Genomic DNA, 12,833 nt, shown 5'->3' on the forward strand with positions numbered 1-12,833 from the left:
GAGCAGCTCTGGGGAACCCCCAACACAAGTGATCACAATGTAAGACCACGGCAATTATCCCAACATGACATGACAGGACGGAGACAAGGACGGTGGTAGTGGGACTGAAAAGAGGCCAATCCCACAGAAAATAATGAAAAATAAATTAACAGGATTTATTCAGTGATTTACGACACAGAGAGGATAAGATGAAAAAAATGTTTCCAAGGTTTCAAGTTCTATGCCTATTTTTATTCCTCAGAAGCCCTGTTTGTAGAGCACTTGTATTTATAAGACAAATGTATTAACTTCAGAAGTACTTTTCCACTAAACTATGATACCAGAGAAGCATGCTATCAGATGCCAAGAAACTAACTCATACAGAAGTTCAACATGCATGCACAATTCCTGGGGAAAAGATGGCAGGTATCTATTTTTCTAAGAGTAACTTCCAGAGAAGAGTAACAAACTGACAGAAAACATAAGTATAAAAAATACAGAGATTTTATATACACTGTCTAATTAGTCCTTAAAATCCTTTTGTACAAATGGGTTCTCTCACTCCACCTTACAACATAAAAACAGAATCCTGAGTAAAACGTTACTGCTTATGAAATAAACAGCAAATCGATGACCCAGACTAGAAAAAAGAGCTGTATCCCTGTCTCTTCATGCTATGCTGATGTCTTTAAAGCCCAAATTTCTCCACATTTTTTTTTTTTTTTCCTGTACGTGGACCTCTCACTGTTGTGGCCTCTCCCACTGTGGAGCACAGGCTCTGGACGCGCAGGCTCAGCGGCCATGGCTCACGGGCACAGCCTCTCCGCGGCATGTGGGATCCTCCCGGACCGGGGCACGAACCCGCGTCCCCGGCATCAGCAGGCGGACTCAACCACTGCACCACCAGGGAAGCCCTCCACATTCTTATATGAAGGTGAATGGAGCAAAAGCAAAAACAGATGAATATTCATACAGAATTCAAACATTTAGAAGGATTAATATCTATATTGTTTACCTAGGGTTGACATTTAACCACATTTAAAGTAATCTTTAAAAACTCTGTGACCGGGCTTCCCTGGTGGCGCAGTGGTTGAGAGTCCGCCTGCCGATGCAGGGGACATGGGTTCGTGTCTCGGTCCGGGAAGATCCCACATGCCGCGGAGCAGCTGGGCCAGTGAGCCATGGCCGCCGAGCCTGCGTGTCCGGAGCCTGTGCTCCGCAACGGGAGAGGCCACAACAGTAAGAGGCCCGCGTACCTCAAAAATACATATATAAAAAATTTTAAAAATAAAAACTCTGCGACCTTATCTCTTAAGATTAGAAGATATAAATACCTGTTCAAGAGCAACTTAAAAATTCAAAACCAAAATGAAATTCAGAAAAAGTTAAAAGCTGTAAAACAAAGCCTCTTCCCAATAAGTAGGTAATTGCCTACCATTTGCCAATGGAAGGGTATGCAGAAACTAAGGTTGATGCATTTCTTTATACTTCTACAAAGCAGGTTTTAATTCAGTGACATTGAACATGTACACATTTCAACACTGAACTGTTCCTATAAAATTTATCTGTATAGGGTTTCCCTGGTGGCACAGTGGTTAAGAATCCGCCTGCCAGTGCAGGGGACACGGATTTGAGCCCTGGTCCAGGAAGATCCCACATGCCACAGGGCAACTTAGCCCACAGCCGCAACTACTGAGCCTGTGTCCTAGAGTCCTCAAGCTGCACTACTGAGCCCAAGTGCTGCAACTACTGAAGCCCACGCGCCTAGAGCCCATACTCTGCAACAAGAGAAGGCACCGCAATGAGAAGCCAGCGCACCGCAACAAAGAGTAGCCCCCAGCAACTAGAAAAGCCCACGCGGAGCAACAAAGACCCAACGCAGCTAACTAGCTAGCTAGCTAGCTAGCTAAATAGGCAGACAGACAGACAGACAAATAAATAAATAAATAAATAAATAAGTCAGCCTTCAGACTAGATTTTTAAAAAAGCAAGATTCAATCATATGCTGCCTATAAGAGACACACACCAGATTCCAAAATACAAACAGCTTCAAAGTAAAAGAATGGAAAAGATATGCCATGTCAATGGTAGCCGTAAGAGACCTAGAGTGGCCATATTTTTAATTGTATATCCTTCTCCACTATGTAACTTTTTTTTTTGACCATGTGTTAACTCTTTTAATAGGAGATAAAACTCTCAATTACTGCCAATTACAAAGGTAAAGAAAAGGTGACAAGGACCAAAGTAAAGAGAAAAAGAAATAAATGATCATCTTAATTCAGGTTTACACACAGAGGTCATCTCCTAGGTGACAGTACTTCATTACCTGTGACAGTTTAAATGCATATTTGAAAACCTACCTGCCCAGGTGTTAAAGGCAAATTAATTGTGGACCTACCAGTAAAATGTAATTTTTAAAAAAAATCTTGTCACTTGCTAGATTTCCAAACAGAAAGAGCTAGGCAAAATCTTAACTAAAGTTAAAGTTTTAAACCAATTTAACGGGTTTTAAAATGCAAAGTTAAGGGCTTCCCTGGTGGCACAGTGGTTTAGAGTCCACCTCCCCACCTGCAAGGGACGCAGGTTCGTGCCCCGGTCCGGGGGGATCCCACATGCCGCGGAGTGGCTGGGTCCGTGAGCCATGGCCGCTGAGCCTGCGCATCCGGAGCCTGTGCTCCGCGACGGAAGAAGCCACAAGAAGTGAGAGGCCCATGTACGGCAAAAAAAAAAAAAAAAAAAAAATTGATAAAATGCAAAGTTAAATAATATTTAATGGTACTTTGAATTTATTGTTTTCAAAACTGAAGATTCTTTTTACTGTCCAAATTCTACATATTTAATATTTTAAATGAACGTGGTCCCTTAAGATTAAAGAAAGGCAGTTTTCTACTACGTAAAGGCTGAATCAGCTTCAGGGTAAGAAATCTGGATACTACTATGTGCTCTGCACCTCTTCTTCTGGCAGCATCTTTCTCCGACCATCCTTTACAGGAAATCCACTTCCAAAGTCTTTTGAGGAGATGTCAGCTCCATACTCTACGATAACATCTTCTTCAATGCTGCTCACCAGCCGCCAGAATTCCTTCTCCACTAGTTCTGTGGGAACCATCTACACAGGGAAAACAAAGATTACAGATTACCAACTCTCTATAACCATAACCCACTATGACATAATACACAGGTCAAGTGAACAAAAGCCCATGAAAAAACAGAAAACCTTCTCAATTCCCAGAGCTGAAAAGACTGCAGTCCTAGCTTTTCTGACTGACGACAGGAAAAAGCTAAAGACAACTTACATGTTCAGAAAAACATAATGAATTTGAACTGCCTTCTTCTGCAAGCTGCTTTCCAACTAAGAAGGATAAAGATGACCCAGGACATAAGGAAGGAAAAGGAAATACAAAACTCAAGGCTGAATTTTAACAGCTTTGGCAAATTATTTCGAAAGGGATTTTTTTAAAGCCCAAGATCCCCCAGGGAAAGAAGCAAACTTCATACTACAAATAACTAAACCACAGCAGCAACTGCCGCACCCTCCGTGCCTGCCTGTAGAGGACAGCACTCCCAGAGCGCTGCAAAACAAGTGCAAGGTCGAAGTCGGTTTCTCTACAGTGCACACTGCCACGACAGAGGGTAAAAGAAACAAAATCAGATCCCAGGCCCCTAATCTTCAGATCTGGTGTTCTATCATCTTTTTTATGCTGTCCCTGCTTTCTACAAAATAATGAAAGTTTTTAAAAAGCAACGCAAAAGCTTTGGAATCAGACAAATTTTTATATTCCCCAAAGTGACCTAAAAGATAGATACTCACATGAACTGGCATGTTGAAATAGTCAGACTTAAAATTATCTGCCATCTCTCCAAAGCTCTGAAGTGTATACTCTCGTACAGCTTGTTCAAATCCAAAGGCTTCTCTAGGTTTATTACATTCCTGGGAAGAAAAAATATCTAAGATTAACTTACTGAAACTGAACTGAAGGACGCATTAAGGCCCTCAGGTACTACCTTCTTTGATCATTTCCCTAGGTGAAGCAAATCCAGTCAACTCTAGACCGCAAAACAAGTATTAATGTGGAATCAGGAAATAATGTTCTTAAACTTCAACTGCATTTTCACACCTTCCAGTAGGAAGGTGGCAATGAGACAGCTTTGGGCTTTGGAGTTGTCATTAAGCTTTGGCACCAAGACAAACACCTGGAGGACTACCAACCTGGAATCAAGCCCAGGGATGTCTATTATTCTCAGTGGAAAAAATAAATGTTCATGGAGGGAGGAAAGGTAAAGGACAAAGGGATATTCACCGGGTTGCTAGGATAATTAGCTAGAAAAATGATTTTTTTTTCATACTATCAACCACCATGACCAATTTCTTAACACAAATACTGACTTCGAGTAGAACTGAATCATCTAACCTTGAGAATAATAAATAAAAAATAATTCAAGGGACTTCCCTGGTAGCACAAGTGGTTAAGAATCCGCCTGCCAATACAGGGGACATGGGTTCGATCCCTGGTCCGGGAAGATCCCACATGCCACATGGCAACTAAGCCTGTGTGCCACAACTACTGAGCCTGCACTCTAGAGCCCATGAGCCACAACTGCTGAGCCCGCAAGCCACAACTACTGAAGCCCATGTGCCTAGAGCCCGTGCTCCACAACAAGAGAAGCCACCGCAATGAGAAGGCTGTGCACCACAATGAAGAGTAGCCCCCGCTCGCCGCAATAGAGAAAAGCCCACGCACAGCAACAAAGACCCAACACAGCCATAAATAAATAAATAATTCAAAGGCCATAAATATCCATCTTTGACTACATCTAGATATACCATCTCTTTCCCTCCAATGTCCTATCACATTTTGTTAAAATAAGTAAACAGACCAGACATTTCATGATAATGACATCATTATAATCTTTCAATAACAATTTAGTACCATCAAGTCAAAATTTAAACAAGTTAATAGATACCACCAGTTTATTTGGTAGCATGAAAACTGGATGCATAAATCCTAAGTTCTAGAGCTTCATGTCTGATTTTTACTTTTTAAAAAAAAGAAAAAAGAAATAACCTACAGACCTTCTTCATTTTTATTGTTTTCCAAGAATATGAATATTCTGAGCAAAGTCTGCAGCAATAAGCAGAATTATCTAACCAACAGTCAGAAAAAGACCCTTTAAAAAACAAACTGTTACATTTCTAGTCACTATCACTCTTTAAAAATCCTGGAGATTTCAAACACTGAAGAACAAAGAGACAGGAGAAGAAGCTTCACGGAATGTGTTCACTATACATGTGTAAGTGTGTGTTACTGTTCTTAATTCAAAAAGGTAAGGTTAGGCTTATACCTCAGCGACACATTTAGGACACCTCCAGTCTCCTTTGGGCACATCAGGTAGTGGGGGAATTAAACAAAATGTATGATAGCTGTCATCACATCCATCACACAACAGCAATTTATCTTCATTATTTCCCCGACCACAAAACATACAAACGTAAAGATCAACCTGTTAAAAAAACAAAAGTTTATTTTCTGTAATAAGTAATATTAAATTTTTACCACGAACACCTTAACTGAAACAAACAAAATAACGTACACTAAAAAGTAAACATAACTTAAATCCTTAATATTTATTTTAAATAACTGTATTTAAATACTTTGTATAAAACTTCCTAAATTTCCTCAGAGCTTCTACAAGCAAATTAATAAAAGCATATCAAGGTATGAGAATAAAGGAAGACTACACTACAAATCTAGGGTACTTGAAAGTCAATTTATATAAATAAAATATACCACATCACCCTTTCTATACACAAATACTCTTTATTTGTAGAGGTCTGAATACCGAGCATTAATACAGCTAAGGATTTACAGTTTCACTTCATCCTCTCACTCACTCACTTACAAGGTATAAGACTCAGGGAACAGTCTGTGTATATGGGACAAAGCAAAGTTAGTATTATATAAACCAAAGCTGCAAGTTCAGACGCACCATCAAGTCTTACAGCTAAATAAACTAACTAGATAACATACTAAGATATAGCAAGGTAGAAAGTGCAAAACTAAAATAAAAATAAATCCTTTCCCTCCTGACACATCTCAGAACACTTACAAAGTTAACAGAGAGAGTTCCTTTCCGTTGTCTCATTTGCATGTTAAATGCGTCTGACCTGTTGGTAACTTTTCGTCTTCGGGAGACCTCATCTTGAAATAAAAATAGTTATATAATAATAATAGTAAAAACTAATGTTGAGAGCTTACCATGGACCAGACACTATTTTAGATTATTTAAATTAGTTAAAATCTCACAACACTATGAGGTAGATAAACTATTATCCCCCACTGAAGATAAAGAATCTGAAGCACAGAGAAGCTAGATAACTTGCCCAAAATCACACAGCCAGTCAGTGGCAGACTTGGGACTCTAGTCCAGGCAATCAAGCTCCAGAGAGCGTAACTACTAATTCTACACTTGCCCATATGTAGTACTTATCAGGGACTAATCTGGGACTAGCTTTGAGATCACTGCCAGCTAATACAATTACAAACAGAAAAAAGATAAAGTCCTTAATCTTTTAAAAGAGCAACAGTAAACATTATAATGTATCTAGAAGTCCTATCACACTGAATGCTTTGAGAGTGATGGAAGAATATTACCTGATTATCCAGAGTTCAACCCACAATCTGAATAAAGACTTAGTCATATCATAAAATGCACAGTAATCAATATGACTTGTGATTATAGCAATTCACTAAATTCTTATACAGTAAAAACATATCCAACACAACTCTGTTAAATTGAGCTTTAAAACTAACATGCACATAGAACTGTGAAACTTGATCTCCGCATTAGCAATTTTACTCACAAAAGCTTCTAACATGCTAAGCTGAGTACTAGGCATTCTTTAAACAGGTTACTTAAATGAAGTATCATAATATGCAAAGGCGATTAAAGAAAAATATCAAAATTATGGTTAGAATCTAAATCATTAGCTCTCCCCAGTATATTTTGATACTAAAGGTCAGAGAAATCCTCTATTTCTCTTTAAATTTAAAAATAATAAGCTTTAGATCACCAGGTGAGAGCCATTAATTTTGCAATTCTCTTATAAACTAGCCTTTAGAAACTACAATTTCTGTGTCATGTGTTAGACATGGAGGAGGAACTTTCTCTCTTCCAAAATATTACAAAAATTCAACATAATATGGCTCCTCACACCTTAAGATTATCTGTCACTAAAAAGGTGATCTGTCTAGGAACTATGTTGCCTAAGAAAATCCCAAGGCAGACTACGATCGAGTATCATATGAATCTTGTTATAACCATATTGTTGTACCTTATTTCTTTTCGTGACCAAATAACAGATTTACCTTCTTTATCTTTTACTCCCATTGCCAAGCCCACAACCTTAGGCCCAGCCCCAAAAATCCGAAGTTTCTTCAGTTCCGTGTTTCTATTCACTTCTCCAGATTCTGACTAAAAAAAAGTAAACTCACATTAGTCTAATTACTGTGATTCATAAATTTATTTTCTTACCCAAGAAAAGTCTCAAGATCCAATTCAAAATGAAGGAAAATTTTAATTTTTCTAAATCCACTTGCTGCCTCATTGCTGAAGTCACCAAAGCGCTCTGCGACACCCAGATTCCTTTCCACAAAAGAAAATCTACCTTTCATAAAAGCATAGTTGTCAATTAGGTTCTGTCCAGAGACAGACACTACTGGTAATTACTGGTGTAACAGTGGTAATAACTCGATAGAAATGCCCACTTCTAACTTGCTAATGGACACCCATCTTTGATTAGGGCAATTATGCCCATCCTAGGAGATGAATAATGACTGTCCTAAGTCAATCATGCCAATGCCATTCCTCTTTGTTGGCGATCACCTAGCTAAGGGTGGGAATGCTATCGTGTTCTAGCCAGTGAGACATAAGGAAGGTCTACTGGAAACCTCTGGGAAAGATTTTCATCTTCTAATAAAAGAGAAAGCATCTCAAAGAGTAAGTCCTTTTCACCCAACTTCCTTCCCCACTGCTACAAGACTCAGTCTGATGGAAGCACAGCGCTGGACGCTACAGCAGCCACAATGCAATTAAGAGGAGATATATATATCACCCATACACTGAAGAAGGCCAGGCAGGAAGATGGAAAGAGCCTGGCCCTTGATGACAATGTGAAGTAGCTATACGAATCCTAGAACTACTTATCTCTGAAAATCTAATGTGGAAAATGTGTCCGCATGTGAAAACTGTGTTGTCAATGTTTAAGCTACTGTCATTTGGCATTCTAGTACTTGAGGATGACATCATGACAGACACCAGTGTTACACCTTGAATTTAGATAATCTCTGAATGCAGGGTAATAACCAAAATTTACTTAAAATATACTTAGTCGACAAGAATAAAAATAAACCAGGATAAAATACAGACTACTTTATAAGTCTATGGCGACCTAACAGCAGACAGACACAGGCAGCCTGGACTAGTAAAAGAGCATATAAGAACCAAACCAACCAAAATGGCATTTCAAAATGTATCTTTAAACTTTGGTAGGCTGATATTAACCTACAGTCAGTCCAATGAAAAACATTAACACTACACATTCTCTTTTTTTTTTTTTGCAGTATACGGGCCTCTCACTGCTGTGGCCTCTCCCGCTGCGGAGCACAGGCTCCGGACACGCAGGCTCAGCGGCCATGGCTCACGGGCCCAGCTGCTCCATGGCATGTGGGACACCCCCCAGACCAGGGCACGAACCCGCGTCCCCTGCATCGGCAGGCGGACTCCCAACCACTGCGCCACCAGGGAAGCCCCTAACACTACACATTCTTTACCACTGTTAAAGCAAAGTACATAGTAATAAAAGCTAACATAGTGAGTATATAGTATATGCCATATCAAAGTATTCTAGTCAATTAATCCTTACAACCACCTTTTCAGACAGACAATAAAATCCCCAAAAGTGGAAATAATATGACAACATTCTCTGATCTTACTGGCATAAAGCTAGAAATAACATCAAAAATCAAAAGGCCCGGGCTTCCCAGGTGGTGCAGTGGTTGAGAGTCCACCTGTCGATGCAGGGGACACGGGTTCGTGCCCCGGTCCGGGAGGATCCCACATGCCGTGGAAAGGCTGGGCCTGTGAGCCATGGCCGCTGAGCCTGCGCATCCGGAGCCTGTGCTCCGCAACGGGAGAGGCCACAACAGTGAGAGGCCCGTGTACCGCCAAAAAAAAAAAAAAAAAAAAATCAAAAGGCCCTTCCACCTGGAATTTTTTCTCTGTATATACATATATCACATGTATCATATATCAGAATCTCTGGAACAAAGGAAAGAAGTAATCACAGGAAATTCTATAGTCTTAAACACAGCAATCAAAGCAAAAGAGCAGGAATAAATGAATAAGTTCCCAACTCAAAATGCTAAGAAAACAATTACAACATAAACCAAAAGAACTTTGTGATGCTGGATTAGGACTAGAATTATCAGTATGAGCTGCAAATATAAAGTCACAATTTTAAAAAATTGATTTCCCAGCCCTGACCACCAGAAGGGGCTACAAGCAATGGTATCCCAGTAGGAACAAGCACACCTTGTGCTCAAATCTTGGCTTCTAAATACCATTTCCCACTAAAGTGAACCAGGATTCCTTGGAGAAATGACTGATTCCAGGTCTAAGTCACGGCAAGAAGACAATGGGATTCTTTGTGCTAGAAAGTAAGTGCTCAAAAACTGATGGAGAGGGCTTCCCTGGTGGTGCAGTGGTTAAGAATCCGCCTGCCAATGCAGGGGACACAGGTTTGAGCCCTGGTCTGGGAAGATCCCACATGCTGTGGAGCAACTAAGCCCGTGAGCCGCAACTACTGAGCCTGCGCGTCTAGAGTCTGTGCTCCGCAACAGGAGAGGCCACGGCAGTGAGAAGCCCGCACACTGCGATGAAGAGTGGCCCCAGCTCGCCGCAACTAGAGAAAGCCTGCGCACAGCAACGAAGACCCAACACAGCCAAAAATAAATAAATTAATTAATTAATTGAGAAACAAAAAAAAACTGATGGAGACTTGTCAAAGAACATATGAACCTCTTGAAGGGTCTCCCGTAGGCCAAATTTGGAACAATTCGAGTATCAAAAAGGAATAAAAAGTAGTAATAGGTTATAAGACATTTATCAAAAAAGTCATGCTCGGGCTTCCCTGGTGGCACAGTGGTTGAGAGTCCGCCTGCCAGTGCAGGGGACACGGGTTCGAGCCCTGGTCCGCGAAGATCCCACATGCCGCGGAGCAACTGAGCCCGTGCGCCACGACTGCCGAGCCTGCGCTCTAGAGCCCGTGCTCCGCAACGAGAGAGGCCACCGCAAAGAGAAGCCTGCGCACCGCAGTGAAGAGTGGCCCCCACTCTCCGCAACTAGAGAAAGCCCGCGCACAGCAACGGAGACACAAAGCAGCCAAAAATAAATAAATTAAAAAAAAAAAAAAAAAAAAAAAGTCATGCTCTATAGTGAGACTAAAAAGGAGGAGGGACACTCAAGGTTGGTTCCACAGGTAATATACATTCATCAAAATTCATCAAACTGTACACTTAAGACATACACATTTTACTGTATGAAAAATAATCAAGCGTGGGAGAAGAGTTTTTTAAAGAAAAATGCTAACTAGTAAACGTAGAAGAAATGACAGAACCCGAAAATCACCTGGTTTGCAACCACCAACATAATTAACTGAGGCAAGGATCATCAATGAATGTTCAAACTATTGGGTAAAACAAGTTAATGGAATAATGGAAATATTGTTATTGAAAAATAATGGAAAGTTAATGGAAAACAAGTTATTCCCACAGTCTTTTAGTTTACTCTGATTACTTTTATTACAAGGAGAATAGTACATTATAACGAAGAAATGCTGGCTCAAACTTAGTGTCACCAAAAATGGGACATACTGGCATTCTAATGTATAAGTGTTAAGGGTTTGGTCATTCTTGATATAAACAAACTGCAATCTCAGCTTTCAAGGAACTCATTCTAGTGAGGTCACAGAAAAAAACAACTAAAGCAGAGTATATCAAGCAATGTGATAGAGATGGGAAAGGGAAGTAGGATAACTTTCTTAACTTCCATTTCTTGTTTGGGAAACTATTCGATGGCTGTGCTTGTCACTATCACCAAGCTAGAAAATATTTTTTAAAAAAACAGATTTAGAAAAGGTGATAATGTTTGCAACATACTGAGTTTAGCTGTGTGTGGCCACCAAGGCATACATATACACACATGCACTCAAGACCCCTGGTGAACAGGGAAGAAGCACGGATGTCATGACTTATTTAGGAGTCCTGAGAGATAGGTAGTAACAAATCACAGGGTGGAAGAGACAGTTGGGTAGAGTGAAGATAAGGAAGACTGAGAGCACTACATGAAGGGCAGAGAGAAGAGATAACAAAGATTACTGAGGAGTGGTCAGAGAATGACGAGGGAAACGAGAAGAGAGGTGTCACAGAAGCCAAAGAAAAAGCAAATTTCAAGAAATGCAAACATGATCAGAGATGAAGTAGGTTAAGAAATGAAAAAGGGGTCTCAGCATCTGACAATTATTAACTCTGTGGTAACTTGAATAGTGTAGTTTTAAGGAAATTATTTAGCTCAAAGTCAGATTACAGGGTTTAAAAACTGAACAGATACTGAGGAAACTGAGAAAATATAGATGATTTTCCAGGGAACTTCTTCATGAAAAGAGGCAAGGAGTAAGGAACTATCTAGGAAGAAGGCTTCTGTTTTTGAAGCCGGGAAGGATGGGAGTAGAAGGATTACCCTTGGAGAAAAAGGCACACTCTGCCCACAGAGATAGGTAGAGATTAAGAATGAACACCAGATAGTTTCATGTATGGGGCAAGAGGTTGAAGTTCTACCAGAAAGCCTTTACTGTCTTTCTGAAATAGAAGACTAGGAATGAGGCAGACTGGCAATATTAATTAAAGACAAACTGCAAGTTGAAGAAATTCTTAATTGCAAATCCTCAGATGGTTCTAATATCAATCTAATATCAATCAATCTGACTACAGCAACAATTACTGCAATGGGTAAAAGTATTCTGTGTAGTCCCTATTCTTACATAATGAATGGCAATCATTATATAATCTGATGAAAGGCAATCAGAAATAAGCAGGACTTTTTTTTCATGGTTTCAGAAGGAACATCAAGGGATTTCATCACAAGCTGGCAACTGATTAAATGGGCCCACCTGGGGCAACTCTTCAAAGTTGAGTCACCATGTCAAAGAGACTAGTCTTCAAGTATTTCAGGTCTTAAGACAGAATCGTCACTAAATACCCAAAGACGATCAGAACTTCTGAGATCAACCATAGTAATAAAAATCACTTAACAACTAAACCAGAGTTTACTAATTTAAAATAGAGCTATTGGGACTTCCCTGGTGGTGCAGTGGTTAAGAATCCAACTGCCAATTCAAGGGACACGGGTTCGAGCCCTGGTCCGGGAAGATCCCATATGCCACAGAGCAGCTAAGCCAGTGTGCCACCGCTACTGAGCCTGCACTCTAGAGCCCGCGAGCCACAACTACTGAAACCCGCACACCCCAGAGCCCGCACGCCGCAACTACTGAAGCCCGCATGCTCTAGGGCCTGCGTGCTCCAACTACTGAGCCCAAGTGCTGCAACTACTGAAGCCCACGCGCCTAGAGCCCGTGCTCCGCAACCACAGAAGCCACCACAACGAGAAGCCCGTGCACCACAACGAAGAGTAGCCCCCGCTCGCCGCAATTAGAGAAAGCCCGCGTGCAGCAATGAAGACCCGATGCAGTCAAAAAAAATAAATAAATTTAAAAATTAAAAAAAATAAAATAGAGCGAT

At 40.5% G+C, this 12,833-nt stretch overlaps 1 protein-coding gene across 1 annotated transcript in view; it reads right to left on the bottom strand.

Moving 5' to 3' along the window:
* Positions 1–12,833, bottom strand: part of KDM5A (lysine demethylase 5A) — an 81,743-nt gene that overhangs the window by 53,824 nt on the left and 15,086 nt on the right. Inside the window, 5 exon segments of the mRNA XM_032645914.1 lie at positions 2,930–3,088; positions 3,791–3,910; positions 5,323–5,481; positions 6,088–6,179; positions 7,347–7,452. Coding sequence (XP_032501805.1) covers positions 2,930–3,088; positions 3,791–3,910; positions 5,323–5,481; positions 6,088–6,179; positions 7,347–7,452 — 636 coding nt within the window.

This window comes from Phocoena sinus, chromosome 10 (assembly GCF_008692025.1).
Source record: "Phocoena sinus isolate mPhoSin1 chromosome 10, mPhoSin1.pri, whole genome shotgun sequence".
Lineage (NCBI taxonomy): Eukaryota > Metazoa > Chordata > Mammalia > Artiodactyla > Phocoenidae > Phocoena > Phocoena sinus.